Below are 26,569 nucleotides of genomic sequence, written 5' to 3'. Positions count from 1 at the left end.
ATACCATTCATACATAACATAACGGTGTCTCTATTATGTTGTGATATTAGTTACAATTGTCTCCAGTTATAACTAATATCACAACATAATAGAGACTTGTTCCCTATATTGAGATAGGGAATTCACCTATTATATGATATATGACAGCTATCCCGACACATGGGAGCAAACTGTGTTGGTATAACGGTTTAATGTGTATATACTAGCCATACTCCAACAAATATATATAATATGGTATGCCCTATAGTACATATAAAGGTGCAGAACACACTGGATTAGGACAGCAACAATTGTCTCCAGTTAAAATATAAACTGTAACATAGTTAGAGACACAGTTGCCTTTGTCTCCAATATTGTGTAAGAAGGAAATTTTGGGTTTATGGGACTAATAGTTTCTTACTGAGGAATTTTCAGAAAATTTACATTCAAATTAATATTTATTCCTTATGTATGAATGGTACATTCGATCGAATCACTAAGAACAAGAGACATGGATACTCAATAATTCAATACAGTTTATTATTGTCTTGATATACAGCAGTTAGTGAGTCAGTGTCTTTGTATTTTATTTTCACTTTCAATCTTTGTTCACCTTGTATTCCTCCTGATGATCCACTTGAATCGCAGAGGAAGGACTGCAGGATTTTAATTACTAATTAATTACTAGAGGTTTGTGCCTGGAAGCTTCAGATGAAATGTAACTGCATTGATTGCCTGGAGGATCTGAAAGGGACCAATGAATCTGGGGGCAAGCTTCATAGTGGGAACCTTGAATCGCAACTGTTTTGTTGACTATCACACTTTGTCACCAGGTCTCAGTAAAGGAACCCTCCTCCTCTTCCTGTCAACAAAGAATTTGTGCTTGGTTCATGGTCAACTTGGCATGGGTAAGGGGTGTAAAGGTCCAAACAGAACTTGAGGCTGGATTTTATGTTAAGCACAGATGAAACAAGCCATTACAAAATCTTGACATCCTTCCTAACAGATGGCCACCAGTACTGTATAAGAATCAAGTTCAAGGTTTTCTTGATCCCCATGTGGCTAGTGAAATGAGATGCACCCAAATCAAGGAAGGCCTTAAAAGTATACGCAGATCACTTTTGTCACGTCTGTAGCAGAAGTATGGGAAACTGTGGGTCTTAGTTGCGGGAGGAAGCAGAGACGCGGGGCCTGGATATATGTTCTCCTCATCCACAGATCTTGGGTGTTGGCGCGACCCGGGCAAAGGTGCGGAGTCTAACCCAAAGGGTGGTGTTCACCAGTGACCCCTCCAAGTGAGATTTGGGCTTAGCTGCACCCTGTAAGCAGGTCACGATCCTTTGACCAGGTACCCAAGCCCCGTGGGAATGGAGACACATACCTAGAACAAGGCACTTAAATAATACTTCCCAATATTAAAGTTAGGACACTAGTGGTATAGGAAGCACGTTGGTAGTCGTGTACTGAGGCACGGAGATCACTAGAAATGTTTGGCACACAGGCAGAGGTGTAAACTCATGGTTGCACGTGAGGTCGCTGGAGGTGTGGAGACACAGGCTGGGTTGGCAAGTACTGCTGTACAGTGAATCACCAGAGACGTTCGGCCACACAGGTGGAGATTGTGGAGATGGTATCACCCTGCTGCACGGAGAATTGGGTACAGAGACGTTTGGGCACACAGGTGGAGATGATAACACACTGCTGCACTCAGAATCACCAGAGACATTAGGCAACACAGGTAGAGATGGTAAACACACTGCTGCACGGATAATCACCAGAATCGTTAGGCACACAGGTAGAGATGGTAAACACACTGCTGCACGGAGAATCACCAGAGACATTTAGGCACACAGGTAGAGATGGTAAACACACTGCTGCTGACACACTGGAGCGATGGAACCTGGACCGGGAACTCAACTAATGGGCACTAGGAGAAAACCATTGTTCAGGCAACTTCCTGCAGACTGTGAGCCAAATATGTACCCATAGGAACCCTTTGATAGGTGCACAGCATCAGCTGACTACTCACCTAACCCGGACCGGAAGTACTGTCACATGGGCAGACTGTCATGGTGGCGCCCATGTCAGGAACTCCGATCCCCTGCACCGGACCACCCGCAGTCTTTTGCATGTGGGGAGAATGCTCAGCTTCTCCCTCGCCGCCGCGCCAGCCGCCCGACCTCCCGGGAAGTCAGAGGAAGCCGACGGGATGGTTAGGAAGTGCCGATCCCCAGCTGAGCCCTGACAGTACACCCCCTTTCAGGGTGGACACCGAACACCCATCAGGCTTATCTGGAAATCTCCTATGGAAGTTCCAAATTAATAATGGAGCGTGCACATCGGAAGCTTTGATCCAAGCCCTTTCTTCGGGCCCATAGCCCTTCCAATCAATAAGATATTGAAGAGTGTTAAATCTGTAACGGGAGTCCAGAATCTTCTCCACCTCGAACTCAATACCTTGAAATGTTTTTAATTGAGGCAAATTGGGGGAAGAGACTTGAAAATGGTTAAGCACCAGAGGACGTAGAAGAGAAATGTGGAATCTATTGGAGATTCTCATCTGACTAGGAAGTTCCAATTTATAAACTACTGGGTTGATAATCTTGAGGATACGATAAGGGCCAATGAAGTGTGGAGTGAGTTTCATAGATGGCACTCTCAGTCGAATGTTTCTAGAGGATAACCAAACTCTATCCCCAACTCTCAGCAGTGGAACAGCCAAACGTCTCCTGTCAGCAAATCTTTTATAATTTCTTGAAGATTGTTTGAAGGAATGATGAATTTTACCCCATTGGGCTGAAAAAGACTAAATTTCCTTGTTTACCGCTGGAACATCTATAGACGGGAGATCCTGGAAATCCGGGATTCGGGGGTGTCTTCCAAAGACCGTAAAGAAAGGTGTGGACTTTGAAGAGGAGTGGTATTTATAATTATGAGAGAATTCTGCCCAAGGTAGGAGATCCACCCAATCATCCTGGGAAGATGATAAAAAGAGCCTAATAATGGTCTCCAACTCCTGATTAACTCTTTCTGTTTGACCATTCGTCTGTGGGTGGCAGGCCGAGGAAAACTTCAATTTGATTCCACATGTGTTGCACAGGTCTCTCCAAAATTTGGCCACAAATTGGAAATCCCGATCAGAGACTATTTCTTTTGGAAGACCGTGTAATCTGAAAATGTCTCAAATGAAAATTTTGGCCAATTGAGGGGCAGAAGGGAGACCAATCAGCGGGACAAAGTGTGCCATTTTCGAAAAACGATCCCCAACCACAATATAGTATTATGTCCTTTGCACCGAGGTAGCTCGGAAATGAAATCCATAGAAATATGGGTCCATGGAGCAACTGGAACTGGTAAGGGGCGTAGAGGACCAATCACTATCCTACGAGGTGCCTTATGTTGAGCGCATTTTATGCAAGATAGAACAAATTCCCTGACGTCTTTCTTCATAGTGGGCCACCAGTAGGACCGAAGTAGAAATTGGTAGGTTTTGGTGATTCCGGTGTGGCTAGCAAATAAGGAAGCATGAGCCCAAGTCAATAGTTTTTTATGTAAACTGGAGGTCACAAAAATGTTCCCAGGTGGCGGAGATAACACCTGAGTAGGGGCGAAGACAATCGGGTCCAAAATGGGGCGAACTTGCGAATAATCCTCCTCCTCCAACTTGGTTATAAAAGAGTGTGAGAGAGCATCGGCTTTCTTGTTTAAAACACCTGTACGAAACTGAAGTTTCAAATTAAACCTAGAAAAAAAAAAGTGACCATCGGGCCTGCCTGGCGTTCAGCCAATGTGCTGTTTGCAGATCAAATTCTTATGATCTGTGATGATCGTAACTGAAAATTTAGCCCCTTCAAGGAGATAACGCCATTCCTCCAGTGCCAACCGCATGGCTAGAAGTTCCTGGTCGCCGATAACATAATTCTTCTCAGCGGGAGAGAACTTACGGGAGAAGAATCCGCAGGGATGAGTTTTCCCATCCTCGGCGATTTGAGACAATACCGCCCCTACTCCAACACAGGATGCATCAACCTCCACTGAGAATGGCTTATCCAGTTGGGGCTGGCAGAGGATTGGGGCTGTAGAGAATGCAGCTTTTAATTTTTGGAAGGCTTGTACCGCTGGACCAGGCCAATTGGATTAGGGATGTGCAGGCTCGGATAGGTTCGAGTTTGCACGTGGAGTTCGGATTTTTCCCTCCATAAAAACGGAACTCAGAAAGAGGCAAAACGTCATCTTGCACGGACGAACATCATCATTCCTGGACTTTTGTCAAAATATCAAAAATCAAAATATCATCAAGATAAATCACAACAAATTTATAGAAAATGTCCCAGAAAATCTCATAGACATAGCTTTGAAATATAGCCGGTGCGTTGCAAAGACCAAAAGGCATTACAAGGTACTCGAAGTGCCCATCTCTGGTATTATAGGCGGGCTTCCACTCGTCACCAGCCTTTATCCGAATTAAATTGTAAGCACCGCGTAAATCTAGTTTGGTGAAGAACTGCGCCCCTCAGACCTTGTCAAAAAGTTTGGAAATTAGAGGTAAGGGGTACCGTTTTTTTATGGTAATTTGATTTAAGCCTTGATAGTCTATGCAGGGACGGAGCCCTCCATCCTTCTTCCCTACAAAGAAGAACTCAGCTCAGAGGAGGACGGCCGGATGAACCCTTTAGCCAGATTTTCTTTAATGTATTCTGCCATTGCGGCGGTCTCTGGAATGGACAAGGGGTAAACATGGCCACGTGGAGGGATCTTCCCAGGAAGCAAATCAATGGTGCAATCCCACGGTCGGTGTGGAGGAAGTTTATCTGCCGCCTGTTCACAGAACACATCAGCAAAGTCTTGATAGATCTCAGGTAGATAGGACTGAGAGGGAGTTTTAGAAATCTCAGAACAGGAGGACTTCACAGTTGGGCTGGTAATCATTGCTTGGCTACGTATGGGAATTACCTTGGTCAAATATCCCTGGAAACAATCTGGACCCCAGGACAGGATTTGCATCTTATCCCAATCAAATACAGAATTGTGTTTTTTTAACCAGGGGAATCCCAACACTAGCTCATAGGAGGACTTGGGCAGCACAAAAACTCCAGCATTTCCTGGTGCAGACATCCCTCCTTCATTGATACGGGATGAGAGAGGAAAGAAATAGATTCCCCCTGAATGGTCTTACCATCTAAACTGGAGAGTAATAATTTATCAGGTAGTAAAACGACTGGAATATCCAGAGTCCGGATTAACGTCTCTGAAATGAAGTCACCTGCAGCTCCGGAATCTACTAAGGCCTTGATCCTTCTTGTCCTGGACTTTTGGGAAAGCGATACTTGTAAAAGACTATCTGATATTTGGGATGATTTAAGAATAATCCCCAACTGAATACTCCCTACTTCAGTCAGGGCCTCACATTTCCCTCAAGCAGAGGACAATTCTTGAGTATGTGGTCAGGTGCAGCGCAGTAAATGCACAACTTGTTTTGAAAGCGTCGATTGCATTCCCGTGGAGTGAGCTTGGATCTATTGACCTGCATCGGTTCCTCCTCACTAACCGAAGAGGGCAAGGGCTGGCTTGTGGAAGGAGACCAGGTTTGAAAATGTTCACCTCTACCTCTACTAGCCCATCGCTCCCGGTGACGCAGGTCAATTTTGATGCAGAGAGAAATGACATCTGCAAAGGATTCTGGCTGATCTCTGGAGGCCAGCTCGTCCTTCATCCTCTCTGAGAGTCCATGAAGGAAGGATGCTTTAAGGGCTTCCTCGTTCCACTTTAATTCTGACACCAGGAAATGAAACTGGACTACATACTGTCCTATGGATCGAGTCCCCTGAGGCTGAAACAGAGCGACCTAGTTTGTCAAAATTTCTTTTGAATGCCAAAACGAATTCTTCGTAGGTAGACACGATGGGGTCAGCCCATTGCCATAGAGAGGAGACCCAATCTAATGCAGCTCCGGTTAACAGAGAGATCTCATATGCCACCTTAGCCCGAGAGGTGGGGAAGTTCTGAGGAAGGCATTCTTCTTGGGACCCCGCAGCCTCCATTGGGCCTGAACAAACTGTCACGTCTGTAGCAGAAGTATGGGAAACTGTGGGTCTTAGTTGCGGGAGGAAGCAGAGACGAGGGGCCTGGATATATGTTCTCCTCATCCACAGATCTTTGGTGTTGGCAAGACCCGGGCAAAGGTGCGGAGTCTAAACCACAGGGTGGTGTTCGCCAGTGACCCCTCCAAGTGGGATTTGGGCTTAGCTGCACCCTGTAAGTAGGTTGCGTTCCTTTGACCATGTACCCAACCCCCGTGGGAATGGAGACACAGATAACAGTGGCCCAGGGAGGAAATGCCTTGAACAAGGCACTTACATAATACTTCCCAATATTAAAGTTAGGACACTAGTGGTATAGGAAGCATGTTGGTAGTCGTGTACTCAGGCACAGAGATCACTAGAAACGTTTGGCACACAAGCAGAGGTGTAAACTCACGGTTGCACGGTAGGTCGCTGGAGGTGTGGAGACTCCCATGTCAGGAACTCCGATCCCTGGCAACGGACTACCCACAGTCTCCTGCATGCGGGGAGAATGCTCAGCTCCTCCATCGCCACCGCGCCAGCCGCCCGACTGCCCGGTATGTCAGGGGAAGCCGGCGGGACGGTAAGAAAGTGCCAATCCCCAGCTGAGCCCTGACAACTTTGATATTAGGGTCACATTGATCAAAAATTGTGACGGACCATTTTTTGGGGGGGTTTGTTAAATGCACCTAACCTGACCACCCCACGATCAGTTAGGGCTTCACGTTTCCCAGATGCTTGGAGCAAACAGAGAGATGATCTGGTTCCCCCCTCCCAGGAAGGTGAGATTTCCCAGTGGGACTACCAGAGCTGTGAAACGAGGTGCAAGCTAAAAGCTGTAGCAACGGGAATGTTCCCATTCCTGAGTACTTTACCTATGTGGAGGTTCACCCATAAGCATAAGGATATCAAATCATCCAAGGATGGTGGCAAATCTCTGGATGCTAATTCATTTTAAATTAATTCCGAAAGCCTTTGCAATGAAAGTGGCAACCAAAGCTTTGTTGCCACTTTCCCGAGCTCCTAAACCAAGAGTTCTGAACTGCACAGTGTACTGAAACTATGGATTGGGTGCCATGCTTTATCTGGAAGATTGCTGATGCTGACAAAGTTATGTGTCTGGTGCATTTGTTGACCAAAGGATCTTTCCTCTCCCACAGTGGAGAAACTCATGCCAAGGTTTGGCCACTTAACAGGGAAATAATGTATGCCACTTTTGTCCTGTTTGTTGGAAAATTTGCTTCTTGGATCTCAAACTAGATTGAGCATTGATTTAGAACAACTATTAGGGCCCCTTCAAATTTTGAGGGATTTGGAATCCTCATTGGGGCTGAACCTCCTGTAGTTTGCATCGACGACGGGAGGCGGTGTAGGTTGTGCTGGCAGTGCCTGTGCAATATCAACCTACTGCATGAGAAACAGTGAATAGACAAGATCAAGTAGGCAGGAGCAAGGTATGAGCCTATACTCTGGCACTGGATTCTGCTTAGAGAAACCCTATATAGGCTAGAAGTTCAAAATCTGTGCCAAACATGACGTCACATTTGGTGCATCTGCCCCATTAAATTTTGCACAGGACGGTCCCTGTGGGAGCCATGACCGCCTGTTTTCCAGATCCCGCCACCAAGGCCGGCAACAGAAATCTTGGGGCCCGGTACATTCATGTTTTTGGGTCCCCCCATCCCATCCTAGTAGGTACATGTAGGTCGGCATTTGGATCACCCTCTGTGTCTCTCAAGCCTCATCCCCAACTGTGTTTCTCAGCTTTATCCTTGCCTGTGTTGCACCAGCCTCAACCCACAGCTCTCCAGCCTCTTGCTCACCTGTGTCACTCCAGTTCCATCCCATTCTCCAGCCTCAGTAAGGCCCCCTGCAGTAGCACCTTATTAATTGGAAGGCAACAACAACAGTCCATGGTTTCAATCTCAACAGCTTAATTTTCTGCAGCTGTGTCTTTCATCTTTCCCCTAGCCCCTATGTCCCTCAGCTTCATTTCCCCCAGTCCCGTGTCCCCCCTCTTCCTCAACCCTTGTGTCTGTCACACATACCCCTCTTCCCCAGCCCTTTTGTCTGTCACACCTCCCCCTCTTCCCCTGCCCCTGTTTTTTTACATTCCCCCCTCTTCCCCTGCCCTGTGTCAGTCACATCCCCCCTCTTCCCCAGCCCCTGTCTGTCACCCCCCTCTTTGCCAGCCCCTCTGTCACCCCCCTCTTCCACAGCCCATGTGTCTGTCACAACCCCCCCTCTCCCCGGTGTCTGACACAAACACCCCCTGTGTCTGTCACCCCCCCTTCCTTCATCTGCAGATCCTCATTACCTGCTCCATGATTCTCTAGCCCAGCTCGGCCCTGAATAACACTTACCTGCCTGTTTTACTGCTCTCCCCTGGTGGCTCTCTGATTCAGCGGCGTGACGTCATGAGGTCACACACGCTGCGCCAGCTGCTATCCTCTTGACTCTGTGCTGCAGTAGTGGATGGATTTACCCCTGACTCTGCCTGCGCCGACCTCGGTGGATCTAGCCGGGTGCCCTGCTCTGCCATCTGCTGTGTAAGGCAAGGGGTACACATGAACTGTGCTCCCAAAATTCCTGAAGGGTGGGGCCCCTCAGAATCTCAGGGCCCAGTTCAAGTGTCCCCTTTGTACACCCCTGTCACCAAGCCTGAACTCCACAGGAGAAGGAAGTGAAAAGCCGGTGCCATGGCTGTCAGCAGCGGATGCTGGAGACTGCACACTCGCTGCCCACTGTCAGCCAGGTCCCCAGCAATGCCAGACCCTGTAAATGATGGCCGACATACTGCAGCTTCCTGCAATATATGCTTTCCATGACAATACCCCTGTAAGCAAAGTCGAGACGCACTCAAAGAGACTAAAACTGCTGCAATATTACTCCCTGTGACACATAGAAGTACTCAACCTGTGACCGTAACTTTAGCACCTTTTTAATTGGAAGGCAACAACAATAGTCCATGGTTTCAATCTCAATACCAAGGTAGGTTAGTTTAGTAATGGGCCCCTCAGCCTTGACTGGCACACCAAAATGCTGGAATAGGACAATCCCGAAAATATGAGGTCCCAGAAACAACAGAAGTTAAGAGCCCATTAAAATGAAATCATTCTTATAATGGGCGACTCCATGCTCCCCTATACAGCTATGATGCACCAATGCAGGAAAGTGTAAAGCACTGGGGATGGAACACCACATAGGAAAGCACCTGTGTAAAACCAATCAGGAATCTGAAACCCCATAAGAGTCAGGGTGCAACAGGAAATGGTAGAATGCTGAATAAATATCAATATTTTCCAAAAGGATGCCCTCCCCCTGTGCATTCATGCAAGGTATCATCAAAATGCAGGTAATGCACTTTACAGAGGCCGCATTCCTCAAAGTCACGTCCCGGTATGTCAAGTATTGGATAAGGCAAAATTGGCTTGCTTCCTTCTCAGGAACCACACCCATGGGTACAAAACCTGGCCCCCCAATGGGAGGCTCAGCAAAAGTTCCACATATCCTTCCAAACCTTCCCAAACCACCTCAGGCATGTCCCTAGTGACACTCAAATCACATGGTAACTCCAAATAAACCATACCCGTAAAGGATACCAGGAATTCCAGAGAAAATTCTTCTTTTAATATATCCACATCTACTCCCATTGAGGTGCAAATCCAACCACTTAGACATGGACCCCAAATTTATAGGCGATTCCACCTTAATAAGTCCTTCATTGTATGACCACATATGCAGTGCAGCCACACAGGCGGTAAAAGACATTAGGAACTCTTAACACACCAAGGGGCCCATTTATCAAAGTGTATTTGAGGTACTAGACATCTAGGCACCCTAGGCAAAACTTCTGCATGCCCCCCCCCCCGTAATTATTTAGCCACTCACATGAAAACTACTTTGCACAGGTGGAGTGGCGGATAAGTTCTGTGTTAAAAAAAAAATAATGTACATATATAAATAAATAAAACACAAAACTGATCCGCCATTCTACCTGTGCAAAGTCATTTTCACCTGAGGGGTTAAATGAGTACGAAGAGGGGGTGCCCCTTACACAGTGCCCCCAGAAGTAATAATACCCCCTGTAGTAATGCCCCCAGTAGTAATAATGCCCCCTGTAGTAATGACCCTAAAGGTAATTCCCCCTGTAGTAGTGCCCCCTGCAGTGCCCCCAGTAGTATTGCCCCCTGTAGTGCCCCAAATTGTAATGCCCTTGTAGTGCCCCCAGTAGTGATGCCCCTTAAATGAGTACGAAGAGGGGGTGCCCCTTACACAGTGCCCCCAGAAGTAATAATACCCCCTGTAGTAATGCCCCCAGTAGTAATAATGCCCCCTGTAGTAATGCCCCTAAAGGTAATTCCCCCAGTAGTAAGACCCCCTGCAGTGCGTGCCCCCAGTAGTAAAGCCCCCTGCAGTGCATGCCCCCGGTAGTAAGGCCCCCTGCAGTGCGTGCCCCCAGTAGTAAGCCCCCCTGCTGTGCATGCCCCCAGTAGTAAAGCCCCCTGCAGTGCATGCCTCCTGTAGTAAGGCCCCCTGCACTGCATGTCCCCATTAGTAAGATCCCCCGTAGTAAGGCCCCTACAGTGCGTGCCCCCAGTAGTAAGGCCCTCCTGCAGTGTGTGCCCACACACACACACATAAGAAAAAAAAAACATCTTAAACCCCGCTCCAGTGCCTGCAGCCGTCCGTCCCTGGCGCCCACTCCTTGGCACTATGGGAGTGACAGCATGACGTCACTCCCATAGTGCACTGTGGGACCCGAAAGACAGAGCTCAGGAGTGAGCTCCATCCTCCGGCTGACACCGGGAGGCGGGGTGGAGGGTAGGTAACACAATCTCAGCGGGCACCCGGCAAATGGGGGGGGTGATCGGAGAGCCGGGCACCCTCTGGTGGCCGGCGCCCCTAGGAAGCTGTCCGAGCTTGCCTAGTGGACCGCTGGCTCTGTCTATATGGTTCTATGGGGGATGCGATGCTGCCAAATTTACCAATATTCAGAATGCGATGCATTACAGATAGTGGCCCCCGCAGCTAATGCCATCCGAACATGGTGTTAGCCGCTGTAGCCTTTGGCCTACACAGCGCACTATTAGCCTGCGGAGGGATTTGCCGGAATCCTCCCTGGCTATGGCGGATGTACATGTGCAGCCCACGGCATGCTCAGCACCTGCTGCATTGGCCGGCAGTTCTCTGGAGATATAGCAGGGATGGACTACTTTCGGTGCACGTGTCCCTGCATGTCTCGGATGACACATCCAGCCGATAGGATCACTTTTTGCAATGCGATCATGGGCGTTACTGGCATGCCCTGATTGCATTGCAAAAGCGATCATTGATAAATGGGCCCCCAACTGTTTTTATAGGAATTGCACTTTTCCCTGGACTTGCATCCAGAAATAGGTGGAATGATGGGCTGGTTGACTGAACTGTGTACTGTCCAGTCACCTTTATGTCTTCTCTGGCCATTAGAGTCTAACCTATGAGCACTATCAGGTAGTCTCTCACCATTATTAGAGTGACATGGAAATTCAGTCAAGGTTGTCAAGGTGATGCCTAACCGCTATCTTGGCTCAGACTAAAAATGTTTAATTAAGAGTGGAGAGCACTATATGCTTCCTCAGGCAGTGGACCATGGGCCTGATTCAGAGATGCATGCTAACCCTATGGCCTCTCCCAAATTCTTCAGGAGGTATGAGGCCAGGGTGTGCGTCAGTGGATGCAGATTTCCTGACCTCGCAGCTGCCAGGACCCGGCCAAGCTGCGGTAAGCTTCAGCTACTGCAACCTGGCCAAAGAAGCAACCATTGCGACAATCGCAACACATAGGGTATCAGTAGTTCCAAATAATGCAGAGACTGTTGAGGTGAGCACCATATATTGCAGAGAGTGTTGAGATGAGCACCATATAATGTAGAGAGCATCGCAGTAAGCACCATATAATGCAGAGAGTGTAGCAGTGAGCGCCATATAATGTGTAGATCATCACAGCGACAGCTTAGTAATACAGAGAGCGCCATATAATGCAGAGAGCATTGCAGTGAGCTCCATATAATTCAGAGTGTCACCATATAATGCAAAGAATATCATTGGTGCACATATACTGTAAGTTACAAAACAGATAACACAGTATGAACAGGGGCGTATTTATAATGGGTGCAGGATGTGCGGTGCACACGGGGCCCACACTGCACACTCAGCACCCATATTATACTTACCTCTCCAGAGTTCCACATCGGCGCCGCTGTCAGCGCTGTAAAAACTGCTGGAAAATGTCCGCCACGGCCATTTTCCCGTCGTTTTGCGCATGCACAGTACAGGGAAAATGGCAGCCATGGCCATTTTCCCGGTGACCTTCTCATGCACTATAGACTCTGGGCACACTCTAGTGCCCAGAGTCTATAAGTGCGCTGCCAGCCGCCGGCCTGAGAGGAGGGGGCCCGTGACGGAGACTACACCCCTTACACACAAAAAAATTAATACACCCACTGCCAGAGACAGTAATAAAACACACTCCAAACTTCCCTCCCCACAAGAAAACACCAAAAACAAATACACCCCTCCCCATTGCATACATCCCCCTTGATGACACTGACACTTACTTATCCAAGGATCTGTGTGATCGCGGATGGGCTCCAAGGCAGAGGGAAGAACTTAAGAAGATGCTAGACTGGAAAGGAAGGGGTGGGTACTCGGGGAAAGGAGTGCAGTCTCGGGCATCGGGCAGAGATAGGAGGGCGACTGTAGAATTGACATAGAGGAGGGGGCGGGGACTGGGGACCTCATTCAGAGTTAGTCGCTGCGGCCGCTCGGTCGTAAAGGTAAAAGGGGCCGGATATGCAAATGAAGCGCTCGCAAGTTGCGTCGTTAAGATGGGATCGTTAGCTGAACAAGTGAGGGGAGGATGCGGCTGTAAGACTAAAAACACGCCCCCTTCTCATTCGCAATACATGTCATCTCCGGGCATATAAGGATTCATCGAGACCATCGGAGCTGGTCGTAGAGCTTAAGGTTGACCATACCCTCTCTTAAGCACTACGATCAAGTCAGTGTAAAAACCTCCCATGTCACATGTGCCGTGACACTACTTAGTTAATTATGCACTCCCATAAAATGCCGTTTGCATAGTCAGGCATGCCTGCATTCGGATCTCCACTCCCCCGTTCACAAACACCTTCCCCTGTTACCACCCACAAATGCCTCATCCTGTCACTCAAACTAATGACCTGGCTGTGTTCAAGGAGAGAGCAATTTCTGGTCATAATAGCTAGTTTGCGCACGTGCATTTTACTCATGCGCAGTTTAGCGAACATCGGTGGCGTACAACTGAGCGGCCGCAACAACCGACTCTGAATGAGGTCCTGGGTCTCAGGCAGTCTAGTGACAGATAAGAGAGGATAGGAAGGGAAGGGGACCCCTCCTCTCCTCCAGCCAGATCACCTCCTCGAGTACGACCACAGAGTACTGTAATTATGAATGGAAAATGGAAAGGGGGAGAGGGGGAACAATTGCATAGGAGTAAGTATCAGTCCAAAAGGTAATGTAATAGGGATAATTTGTAGTTGAAGGAAAAATGGGGGTGCTCCCTAGAGTGTATAGTAGTATGCAAAAGCAGAGGGTAAAGAGAAAGTCTCCTTTGCGGGGCACACCCCAAATGTCATAATCACAGAAATAGAATATTAATAAAGTAAAACATACCTTTTATTAAATAATAAATAAAAAAGGTATTCACTAAATATGGGCTTATAACCTTAGGTTTGAAGAAAAAAATGTATATACAAAAACATATATTCTAAGTGGGATCTACTGCGCTCTGATGGACTAAGTAGATTGATATATAGCAGCACTTCAAGAAAAAAAGGGGTTCCACCTATTGGGTAAATAACACTGATAGGAAGAAGATGCGTTCAAATACTCAACCTTGTAACTGTTTTCTTCTGCACATAGAATTATAATATTTCATATATATTTGTGTTGAGTATAGGAATACAGTGTTTGTTCTCTTCCTGAGAACACCTGCTTAGATTTTTCATATATACAGAATGGTGGGCATAGGCAAACTTATATGCTTATATACAGGAGCATATGATAATACTATCTGAGATCATACATTTCCTGTCTTGTACTTTTTTCGGTAATGTTGTATCATATATGTTTTTGTATATACATTTTTTTCTTCATATCTAAGGTTACAAGCCCATATTTAGTAACCACCTTTTTATTTATTATTTAGTAAAAGGTATGTTTTAATTTATAAATATTCCATTTCTGTGATTATGACATTTGGGGTGTGCCCCGCAAAGGAGTCTTTCTCTTCACCCTCTGTTTTTGCATACTGTAATAATGAGTCAGTTTGACTCATTATTAGTACTGCCCAGCTGCTGGTCCCTTCATTGTCATGGGTCCTGGTGCTCTGCAACGGCTGCACTGCGTTGCCCCCTGGGACCCGCTCGGCCCTAAGGGGCCACTTTGGTAGCATAGTGGTAAATCCACTACTGCGCCCCCCCCACTCAATAGTGCCACCTATTCATATTACACTACACAGTAGTGTCCACAATTCACGTTATGCCACACAGTAGTGCCCCTTATACACATTATTCCATAGTAGTGACCCTTATACACATTATGCCACAGTAGTGCCCCTTTTTGAAATGTGGCGTCAGAGCTCAGATGTGACCACACAAGACTAACCGCTCAGGCTCTTCACAGGCAATGTGACCCAGGCTCTCAGATGCAGCACCAGGCTCAGGCTTCCCCTCAGCAGCAGGGAAAGAGTCGCCATGTTCTCTTCTTCTATTTGTCTGACCTGACGCTCAATCTGTGTGACCAGGGTCGACTGACATCAGTGCCAGGGTGAGAGGATAATTCCAGCAAAGAGGAGCAGCCCGCTGCTAGTTACGCCCCTGTCAGAGTGCGCAGCATGCCCAGTGGATGCAGGTACAAAGCAGCGTGGAGGAATGCTCAATGCAGAAAGAAGAGCACGGAGCACCGCTCAGCTGTGATTCAGACTTATAGCTCGGCAGGAGCGTTTGGAGCACCCAACAGAGTTGCTGGTGCCTGGAGCCACTGTGCATTTGCCCACATGCAGTTTTTTATCCCAGACATTTAAATAGCTTGATTTCATCATCCCCATAAAAGTTTATGGGCCGGTAAATGTGTAAATCTCTTGTTTCTTCAGCGTTAATGTAATAGCAGCCTAAGGGGTGAGCATTGGTGAGCGGTGTGTATGTTGTACCTACTTCCTTCTGTACTTGTAATTGGTCCCGACCTTCCGTCAGCTTTTGGACCATGTTCCACTCCTGGAATACCTTAGTCGGTGTGCAGAGAGACAAGGACCCCCCAGAGAACCCCCCAGCAAAGTCACTACTCGTTTGGACAGTGACTATGAATTTTATTTAACTGGAACACTGTTTCACGATACTTTGGTGAATAAAAGGTCAGTTATGCAAATCAGCATACAGTATTGGAATTACTGTTGGCTATAACTGCATTTCAGAGTAAAACAGAATTCACAAATGCAACTACAATCTCTGGATCACATTACATGCATTACATATTCAGATAGCTCTTGAAGACAGTACTTTTAGCTAACTGTGAAACATATATAGCAGTCCTCCCTGCTAGTATTGGTAGCAGACAACACAGTTCTCAAAGTATGTGATGGCAATTATTGCTGTTTTCCCTGTAGCATTAGGATAGCAAGTTATGCAAATCTCCTTGTAGCATTAGGATAGTCAGTTATGCCAATCTCCCTATAGAATTAGTGCAGCAGGTTATGCAGATCTCCCTGTAGATTAGGGTAGTGAGTATGAGTTCAGTTTTCACTTCCTTACAGTGGGTAGGCTGAATACTGCAGCTAGCTTATACTGGCTGCCTAGTTACTGAAAGTCCTTTCCCTTGTGTGCAGGGTTGACTGGATCACTCCTCAGTGAGGAACAAACTAGTGGGCTGACAATTGGGGATGAGCACTCAGCATCCCCTGCAGCCTCTGCTCTTCGCTGATTCTTGCAGCTCACACTGGAGCCTGAAAAGCTCCGTGCCTGCTCCTGTCAGCCCAGCTCTCCTCACAGCTCTGTTTTCCCTCCTAACAGGCTCCGCCTCCTCAGTTCACAGGTCAGGCTGCTTTTTCCTCTCAGGGCTCTTCTAGCTACTCACTCAATCTGTTGGAGTCCCCTGGGTCCTAAAGCCCTCCTGCTACCCACTGATGTCACAATGTGAGGGGAATGATTAACCCCCTCAATGCCAGTGTTCTTTCACATAAATGATACCTTCCATTAGGGCCAGACAGTCTGTGTTGGGGCATCAAATTAACTCTATAGGTGAAGAGCTTAGTGTCACTGGAAAAGTTATAAATAGAGTTCTAAGACCAAAAAAGTGTATTCATGGCAGCAGTACCACTTAAAACATAGTGCTCATATATTGCTTTATTATGGTACATAATGAGGTTTTCAAACAATATTTTCTATTTCAGATGCAATAACCGGACACAGTGTGCTGTTGTAGCTGGACCGGATGTGTTTCCTGACCCATGCCCAGGAACCTACAAATATCTAGAAGTCCAGTATGAGTGTGTCCCTTACAGTATGTATAGCCATTCTTCCAAATATATTTTAACGGTTTGGGTATGAAATGCAGACGGACGGGAAGCTGTCTGACTAAATCCCGATGCTGCAAGTCCAAACACTCGAAATCCCGACTGGGCTGGTAAGTACCCTAACCCTCCCCTCTTCCCCCTCTAACCCTAACCATTCTTAAGTGGTGCCTAACCCTAACCTCCCCACGGTGGTGCCTAACCCTAACCTCCCCCCCGAGGGTGCCTAAATCTAACCCCCCCTTCCTGCACCCTAAACCTTACCCTTCCAGGGTGGTGCCCAACCCTGAGTCCACCTGGGGGCCCTAAACCTAACCCCTCCCTGCGGCTAAGCGCTAACACTGCTCAGCTTACCTTCATTCGGGAAGCCATCCATCTAGATTTTGGCATCGGGATTTAGACGGGCATCGGGATTTCAACTCCTGCGTTTAGTGTCGCGTCAGTATTTCGACACCGGGATTTAGACAGACGGCCTCCCAGACGTCGGCATTTTGACTGTATCCCATTTTAACATATAGCATATTTATATTGTTGTTGAAGTTTTATACCTATTATTTCCAGGCTATTAATGAACATATGAATGCATTATTACTGTGGGATTGTTGTATAATTTGTACAGTTGCGAATTGTTTCAAATTGTCATTTAAATAGGTTTCTGACATTTTCGAGTCTTTTTATTTCTGAAACAATATCCAGCGCCCTTATATTAAGGCTGAATTGAATAAACAGTATTCCGCCATTATAATTTACTGAAAGGGGGGCATAGTGTTTAATGCTTTTTTGGAGTCGGAGCGCACCAACATGGCAATCAAAATTTATTTAATGTACTGTACTGAGCTGAACTTTGGTTTGGAAACATAAAACCGTCAAATTTGGAATATTCTAAAGTTGAAAATGGCAGTGTTTTTCCTCCACTTCCTATTTGTCAGTTTTCAGCATATTTTTTAGGTATTTTAGGGAAGACATAACTAGAGGATGATTTAAGACTATTGGTTAGACAGATTTTGTTTTAGTTTAGGGCCCTTTTAGGTTAAGGTTTTTGAGAATGTAAAGGTGCCTACACACTTGATGATTTGCCTGATTCCGACGAATCGTGACGACAAATAGTGTAAAATATGGGCAAATCGTGAGTTTTCACTCACTATCACGATGCCGGTGCACGTCCCCGCTGGTCGTACATCGCATTCTCAGATCTGCCATGCTGTAGGGCAGATTTGCCAATCTGGGACACGATGTGGTGCTGATCGTGAGTATTTTTTAACTTACGATGCATCGCACAATTCATCGTACATCGCATAAGATGACTGGCAGATCCCTGTACATGCCCAATCGCCATTTTTGTGCAGCATTGTGATTTGAAGAAGGAAGGACACGATTTGAGAGCCTGCACACCTAAGTCTGGACTTAATTTTTTTGGTAAGTATATTGCTGCTGCATTGATGCACTACTGCTGCCCACCAATGTGAGCCACCCACTTTTCCACTATAAATGCATGACCCAGCCACCGCATGCTTATATGAGGTGTGCGGTGGCTGGGTCATGCATTATGCACCCTGTCCCCCAATTTGAGCCATCCACCTACCCACTGCCCACCACTGTAAGCCACCCACTGTCCCCCTAGAAATGCATGACCCAGCCACCGCACGCTTATATGAGGCATGTGGTGGCTGGGTCATGCCTTATACACCCTGTCCCCCATTGTGATCTACCCACTGCCCACCAATGTGAGCCACCCATTGTCCCCCTATAAATGCATGACCCAGCCACCGCACGCTTATATAAGGCATGTGGTGGCTGGGTCATGCCTTATACACCCTGTCCCCCAATGTGAGCCACCCACCTACCCACCAAATGTCACGGCCCACCTATTAAATACCTAGAAAATATGAAAACACCACAAACATATAAAAAAATGGTAAACAAATATATTACAACACCATAAACAAATATATTACAACACCATAAACAAATATAATAACATCCTATAAAAAAATAAAATACCATAGCAAACATATTGCAATTATGTAAAAAAAAAAGCTAATTAAAATACCATAGCAAACATATTACAATCCTGTAAAAAAACATATTAAAATACCATAACAAACATATTAAAATCCTGTAAAAAAACATATTAAATCAACATAACAAACATAATAAAACCCTGTAAAAAACAAATTAAAACAAATAACAAACATAATAATACACATGTAAAATAAAATATATTGAAACACCATAACATGAACAAACACTTAAACTTTACCAAAAAATTTTAAAATAAACATTAAAACTCACTAAACTATTTACAATTATTGCTAAAACAGTATATGTCCATATTTTTCTCCTTCCTAGGAATGTCTATGGATAGCGAGCGAGAATTTGTCACTGGATTCCAGGAGATCCTAAAGTCCAAAGAATGTCTGTGGCGGATAAGTTGTAGACAATACCACAATAAGGCCCTCATTCAGAGCCGTACGCTTTGAGCAGAGCGCACGCTCTGAATGAGGGCCGGGCTCCATGAAAATGGAGCGTCCTCCTGGACGCTCGTATAGCTGTGGGTCACCACCCACAGGCTATACGAGCGTGCATTTTGATGGCCGCGATGGTCGTGACCATCGCGATCATCGAAATTGCGAGCCGGAGCCTGCGGTTGAGGTTTTCAACTGCAAGCTCCGGAGTGATTTTGGCTCTATCAGAGCCAAAATCACTCCCACTGACATCACTAGTGATGTCAGTGGGCCAGCTTCTGACGGGAGGCGTTCCCGTGGGAACGCCCCCGTCAGGGAGGCACGCCCCCGGCACGCCTACCAAAGGGGACGTGCTGTCAATCAACATTGACAGCACGCCCCCTTTGATCGGACACAACGAGCGAAGGACTTTCCTTCGCTCGTCGCGTCTGGCGCATGCGCACGACGGAGCTCCCTCCGTCGTGCGCATGCTCAGTCCATAACATCGACCCACTTGCGAGCGGACAGCCGCTCGCGAGTGGGTCTGAATCAGGCCCTAAGTCCCAAAAATTGGCAGCATTGGAGGAGTTGCTAAAAGTACACCAAAAAGTTTGTTTTGGATGCTACCTTCAAAACAGTCCTTCATCAGTGATCAGGAGCCACAACGCCAGTCTGTAACCTTGTGGCCGAGCGAGAGGGAGAAGAGGCGGCAGGAGGCAGAAGAGGAGATTTTGGTAAGTAGAGACACAGTTCATACACCAAAACCTTTTTTAAACAAAACATTTTAGAATAATCCCAAATGTCCACTATAGTCAGTTATCTCAGACAGTCCTCCTGCCATGGCACCGCACCTGGTCCGTTGAAATAGGCCATATACTCCTCCCTCACTTCTTTGGCACGTGCAATCGATGTTGTTTGAATTGGTGGTGCAAACACTGGTGTAAACTGGGCATTCTCCTTCAGATGCCCTGTATCTTCAGGTCTAGCTGTGACTGGTCCCCGTTGTGTTGTTTTTCTTCGCAAAAAGTTATGCAGCACACAGCACGCCATTACGACCCAGTCTATTTTGTCCACATGTAGGGGTATGGTGGTGTGGAAAATGCAGAACCGGTTACTCAGTATTTCAAATGCATTTTCCACAATGCGCCGTGCCGGGATGGACGATAGTTGTAGATCCTCTTCTCTCTAGTCAGGCCCCTCTGTGCAAAAGGCTTCATTACATGTTCATGTAAAGCAAAAGCCTCGTCTGCAACGAAAACGGAATTTAGGCCATGCTTTGTCTCATCCAGTGACGGCCAGTTGAGGGTTTTGTTGGTGAGTCTCTGGTAGAATGCCGTAAGTTTGAAGGACCCAACATCTGAAGCATGGCCATTCATGTAAACATCCACAAACAAAAATTCATAGTTGGCATTCACCACTGCCATGAGAACGATGCTGAAGAAGCCTTATAGTCGTAGTAATATGATCCGTTGTTGGCAGGTGGGTTGATGCGTATATGTTTTCCATCAATGGCTCCTCCGCAGTTAGGGAAATTCCAACGTTCAAACTTTTCAGCGATGCTCTTCCACTTATCCGCGGTGTTTGAAATCTACAAAAATAGTAAAAAATTAGTTAAAACATGACATATAACATTTTTTCTCCATTTTTTTTCCTATATAGACTCCCACACAAGAGCCAGATTTGTCCTCTACTCCGGACATCAGTCTGATCAGGGACAGCAAGGTGGATACCTTATCCCCATGCCCACCGACCATTTAACCCCCCCCAACATCTTCCGAACCTCCCCACAGAAAAAGGCAGGGGAAAAAGCAGCAGCAATACACTGAGCCGGAGGACATATTCCTGTAGCAGGCAGAGCAAATCCTCCAAAAACAACCTGACGACATAGATGACTTCACGTCACATATAAATATTACTATGCGTAAAATGAACACAGAAGGAGTTCCAGATGCTGGTCTATGAGCTCCTGATTAGGTCTCTTAATTGTAATCTGCATGGTTCAAAATATATAGCAGGCCCTCTTATGTACCCACCTGCCCCAACCACCTCTGTGAGCCCCCCCTCAGCCCAGTTGGAGGCTACTCCCCCACCCAGTACCCCATCCACAAGCCATGCCATTTACTGTACACTGCTCTGCTGGAAGCAGAGGATGATTTGCCCCATTATTCGAAAATGTAATGTATTTTTTTTGTATTATTGTTGCCTGTACTATCACCAAATTGTATCACTCCCAATAGGTACTGTATGGTATACGGTGGTGATGACACCGATTGGACAAAGTCACTACAAGTGGAGCAAGTACAGTTTGATGGAAGCCGGGGCCACAATTTGTACTTGTGCCATTGTGTATATGCCTGTTCAATCTGGCATCTGCCCTCTGTATAGCATACAGCAGTCTAGCTATTGGGAGTGATAACATTTGGTGATAATGCTGTTTTCTACATTGTATATGCATACTTAAAAATGTATATTTAAATTAAAAAAAAATTGAGTTACTACTGTGCAGTGTTGTTGGCACAGTGTTGTTAATGCAGCCTTATTGGCTGACAATACTGTTATATAAAAAAATATATATATAAAAACTTTTTCTTTCACAATAAACAAATGTGTAGCGTTTTTTTTTCTTACCTTGCAATACTGGTACTGCAGCACTTTAACAATAGCCTTGCAGGTTTCCGGGATGATGATGCCCAAGAACTGAGGGGAGATCCCAAACTTCAGGTCTTCCAGTGACGTTCCTGTAGCCAGGTACCTTAGGGTAGCCACCAGCCTCTCTTCAGCAGGGATTGCCCTTCACAGCCTTGTGTCCTGCCTCTGGATGTGGGGGGTCACCATACTCAGCAATTCCTGGAAGGTGTCGTCCTCCATGCGCAGGTAGTTGCGGTAGTCGTCCGGGTTGTTCTCCTTGATCTCCATCAGCAGGAACATGTAAGAGCGAATACCCCTTTGCAGCAGCCACTCCTTGGTCCAGCATGCTCTCCTCCTCCTTCGCTGGGCCCTCCTGAATCACCTTGACCCCATCATGGATGACCAACACTCTATACCGATAGCGATCCATCAGCACAGAATTCAGGAACAAGATAGAATGCAGGTAGCACACACTTGCAGGTAGAACACTTTGTAAAAGGCAAGCCAAATACAAGGGGCACAGTAGCAATGTACAGAGTCCAGCAGGTATACACCTAACCTCACTAGTAGCAGAGCAGAATGTGCACAGGGTAAAAATGGTGCCTGCTTTTTATACCTCCTAGCTAGCCCCAACCATTATTTAAATTTACAACCAATCATGAAGATCCTCGTGTGTTGTTTGGTAAACTCACGTACTATAGTGCACGATCTCACTATTTGGACTTCCGACACAACTCACGATAGATTGGGAGATCGTGTGTCAAATTGGCAATTTTTTTAGACCAAATCGTGCCCACGACTGCCGGCAGCTCCCGGGGAGAGTTTAAGAGAAATCGTACACGATGTCGGATCATGAGCACATCGCCAAGTGTGTAGGCACCTTTACAGTTTCTTTATAATTTGGTAAAATATGCAAATATTACAGATGGAGAATGGCTTCACTTGAAATATATGGCCGACTTTTCCCTGCTTCCAGTTTTATTCAGTAAACTGAAGGGGAATTGCATTTACTTGGGTGATACAGTGGGTCTGGGAAGTATTTTGGGGCTGGTAGGGGCACATTGTCACTGTAATTAGCCTTGTCACAGCTCTCATTAACAAGTTTAGTCATCCAGTTTGAGCAGTGCCAGGGCTGGCATGTTAAAGCATGAACTCATGATGTCACTTATTTATTCTTTGGAAGAATGTCAACGGATAAACCAAATGTGAATGGCTGTCCCCGGCTCTCAGGAGTCGGCTGTCACACACAGGGACTGCTCCATGCGTGCCTAGTATTATCAGCACTATGTTTATGTATGAGAAGCCCCTAGCAGCTGGCTATTTGGAACAGCTTGCAGTGTTTGTCATTATTGGATGCCTTTGAAACATGGGGTCAGAAGTTCCTGAACCCACAAATGATGCTGGTTAGTGGTGGCGCAACATTTCAGGATTATAAAAAGACCTGCGGTGACAAGATAAGGATAAAGAATGAGGATATATCAAGTCATACTTGCCTACCCTCCTGATTTAGTCAGGAGCCTCCCGGAAAGGCAGGCAAGCCTCCCGACTGAATCGCTTCATTTTGGTCCACCCCCTGCTTCACAATGCCTGTAATATCGACATTGTGTAGTGGGGCGGGGCCAAAATGATGCGATCACGTGACCCTGCCCTGCCCACAAATGACCGTCATCTATCTGGCCACACCCCCTTGTGCCGGCTAAGCCCCCCTGCTGATCTGCCATGCTTCCTCCCGCAAGGGGCAACTATGTATCAAGTGGATTGAAACACCATTGTGATAAACTTTAATGCTTTTCTGGAGTTGAAGCACACCAACATGGCAACTATTAACAATTTTCCTCCACCTGATGGGATGCAGATGAGTAATAATTTGTGTATTAACTGGGAGAACTTTAAATCTGAGTTTGAAGATTTTTCTTTAGGCCTTAATGAAAAATCAGATGAGGTGCAAGCAGCCACGTATTTTAAACCTGCAAAAAATGTGATATATGAAAATTAGATATGTGCGCTGACCCCCGTGTTTTGGTTTTGGATCTGTGGGCCTGATTCAGAGCCGGTCGCAAGCACTGTGCGCTCGCAACCGGGTTGATGGTAGGCCAGTGCGCATGTGCACGACGCGAGACCCGAATAGCGACGGGCAAACCGTCGCTCCAGGTCTCGTACCAAAGGGGGCGTGCTGTCGATGTTGAATGACAGCACGCCCCCTTTGGTGGGCGGGCCGGGGGCGTGGCTGCCCAGACGGAGGTGTTCCCATGGGAACACCTACCATCTGGGGCCTGCCCCAATGACATCATGTCAGTGGGAGAGCTTTCGGCTCTGTTAGAGCCGAAAGCTCTCTGGGGCTTGCGGCAACGAGACCCTACCACAAGGGTCTCGTCGCAAGCCCGATGGTCTTGACCATCGCGACCATCTTCCTGGCCGCTTGCTATAGCTGTGGGTGGTCACCCACAGATATGCGAGTGGCCAGGAGGCCGCTCTAAAAAACAAGAAGGCCGGCCCTGATTCAGAGCGAGTGCTCTGTCAGAGCGTCCGGCTCTGAATCAGGGCCTGTATCTCCTCTTGTTTTGGATATGGATTGGATTTGCCAAAGCCGTCCTTGCGTGTTTTGTTTTATTGGTTTTGTTTCTGTATTTTATCTAAAAAAAATCATAAAAACAGCTAAAATCACATAATTTGAGCCTGGTTTTTTTTCTACGGTATAATTACTTCAATAACATTTATTTCCACTTGTTTCCAGTCAATTTTGACCACCTCACGGCTCACAATATTGATATTTTCATCTAGTTAAGGACCAAAAGGTTGCATCCAGCTAGCTTGCTGACTAAGCTAAGCGACAGCAGTAGGCGGCACTAACATGTGACAGTTCAGCTTCAGAGTGGCATTGCAGTGGTAGACAGGATGGCAGGAATTTTAAAAACCAAGAATGTTTTCCTTAACTAGGTCAGAGGCCTGACGGAGTTGGAATGTTTATGGACTGAAGACAGGGAAAGGACGGAAGGCTTGATTTGTTTTTAATTTATTTAATTTTATATTTTGATTCTTAAAAAAATATTAAGGAAGATCAATCTAGGATCAAGTTCTTCAGTTCTTAAAAGACATATTTGATCCGGAGGAGGGTTTTTTCATTTTTTATACATCATCTAATAAAAACAGTTAGGTGTCCTTGCTTATGGCGCTGCTGCTAGAACATACTGTAAACAGACGTTTACTAGTTTGTATTCAGGGAGGCTGTTAGGGATAATGGGACCAAGACTAGCTGTTTACATCAGAGGAAAACAGTCTGTAGTCCTCCAGCTGAATTAGAACCCACCCTTATGTTGTATATATGAAACAGGACACTCACAGTTTAAGAAACCAATCACAGGGACTGCCACTTGTGGCTGAAATTATTGGTTTGTTTGGACCCCCCACAAAACAAGCTGCCAATGTGCAGTAGACATTGGTGACAATGATCCCATACACAAACTGGATTTACAATATAGGTAAGATCAGATGTCATCATCGTCATCCCCATCAGTGTGTACATCCTCTTCGTCACACAATATTAATTCATCCCTGCTGAAATCCACCATTATAGGTGCTTCTGTATTTTTTTTTACTTAATTGCTGGTAAAGGTCTTCCTCATGGAATTTGTAATTCATTTTGATGAACATCATCTTTTCCACATTTTGGGGAAGTAACCTCCTACGTCGATCACGGACAAGGTTCCCGGCTGTGCTGAAAACTCTTTCAGAGTACACACTGGAGGATGGGCAACTTAAGTATAGCAAAACCAGTTTATGTAAGGGACAAGAAAATTGCCTCTTTTTCCTGCCAGTATTGAAACAGACTGACATGCCTATTTGGATGCTATCCCTAAAATAATCATCCACCATTCTCTGAATGGTGACTGTATCAGACAAAGTCACGGTAGACATGTCACTCATTGTAGGCCATTCTTTCAGACCCAACCAGATATCATTAGGTACTGCTGACTGGTCTGCATCACCACCAGCAGTGGGTCTCTTAGGAAAATGTAGTTTTTTCCTGGCAGCCGCAGAAATTGAAGGAGGAGATGCTGCCGTGTCACGTGCCGCTTGAACTGACTATTTTTCACCAACAGCTCTTTGCATCTTTTCAGATTTATGTCCATCGGAAAGAAAAACACAAGGTATGACTTAAACCAAGGATCAAGTATGGTCGCCAAAATATAGTGAACTGATTTCAAGAGATTGACGACCTTTGGATCCTGATGAAGCGAATGAAGGGCTTGATCTACAAATCCGAGATACTTAACGGAATCACTCCGTTTCAGCTCCTCCTATAGTTTCTCCAGCTGCTTTTACAAAAGTGATTAGGAATGACCTGACTCAAGCTGTCAGTGTCTGAACTAACTTTACATGTGGCAAGTTCAAAGGGTTTGAGAACCTTGCACAACATGGAAATTATTCTCCACTGTGCTTGACTAAGGTGGATTCCTGATCCTTTCCCTATGTCATAGGCCACAGTGTAGCCTTGGTTGGCCCAGCATCTATTCACCGGCGGTGACTGGGTCACCATACATTTCCCAACCTGTGGGACACTGTGACCCGTGGGTGAAGATGGCAGGCTGCCTTAGCGGGGTGCTGCACTGTGAGGGCAGGGTGCTTTTAGCCCTCCAGAAGGAGGGAAGGGCACAGTGCCCCACCAAAACAGATTAGTGAGATCGCTATATGAAGATGCAGGTGTTAGTGGTGGAGATTGCAGGCGCTTGGATCCAGAGAGAAGAGAGCAGCTAGGTGACACTAGACTTATTGTTGTTACGTTTCTTTTAGCCAAAGTGTCTGAATTTGAAAAATACTTTTCAATTTTATGAATGTGCTGCAAGTGACGTAACAGGGAGGAGATTCCTC

At 46.3% G+C, this 26,569-nt stretch overlaps 1 protein-coding gene across 2 annotated transcripts in view; it reads left to right on the top strand.

Annotated features, from left to right (window-relative positions):
• Positions 1-26,569, top strand: part of LOC148508762 (adhesion G protein-coupled receptor L3-like) — a 568,558-nt gene that overhangs the window by 434,483 nt on the left and 107,506 nt on the right. For both annotated transcript variants that reach the window (XM_088444099.1, XM_088444100.1), the window contains exon 4: positions 16,509-16,618. In XM_088444099.1, the coding sequence (XP_088300225.1) occupies positions 16,509-16,618 (110 nt within the window). The remainder of the gene's footprint in view (positions 1-16,508; positions 16,619-26,569) is intronic.

Source organism: Taudactylus pleione, unplaced genomic scaffold (genome assembly GCF_031769625.1).
Source record: "Taudactylus pleione unplaced genomic scaffold, aTauple2 ptg000347l, whole genome shotgun sequence".
NCBI lineage: Eukaryota > Metazoa > Chordata > Amphibia > Anura > Myobatrachidae > Taudactylus > Taudactylus pleione.
The sequence above is the reverse complement of the archived record's forward strand: the minus strand, read 5'-3'. Positions and strand labels throughout refer to the sequence as shown.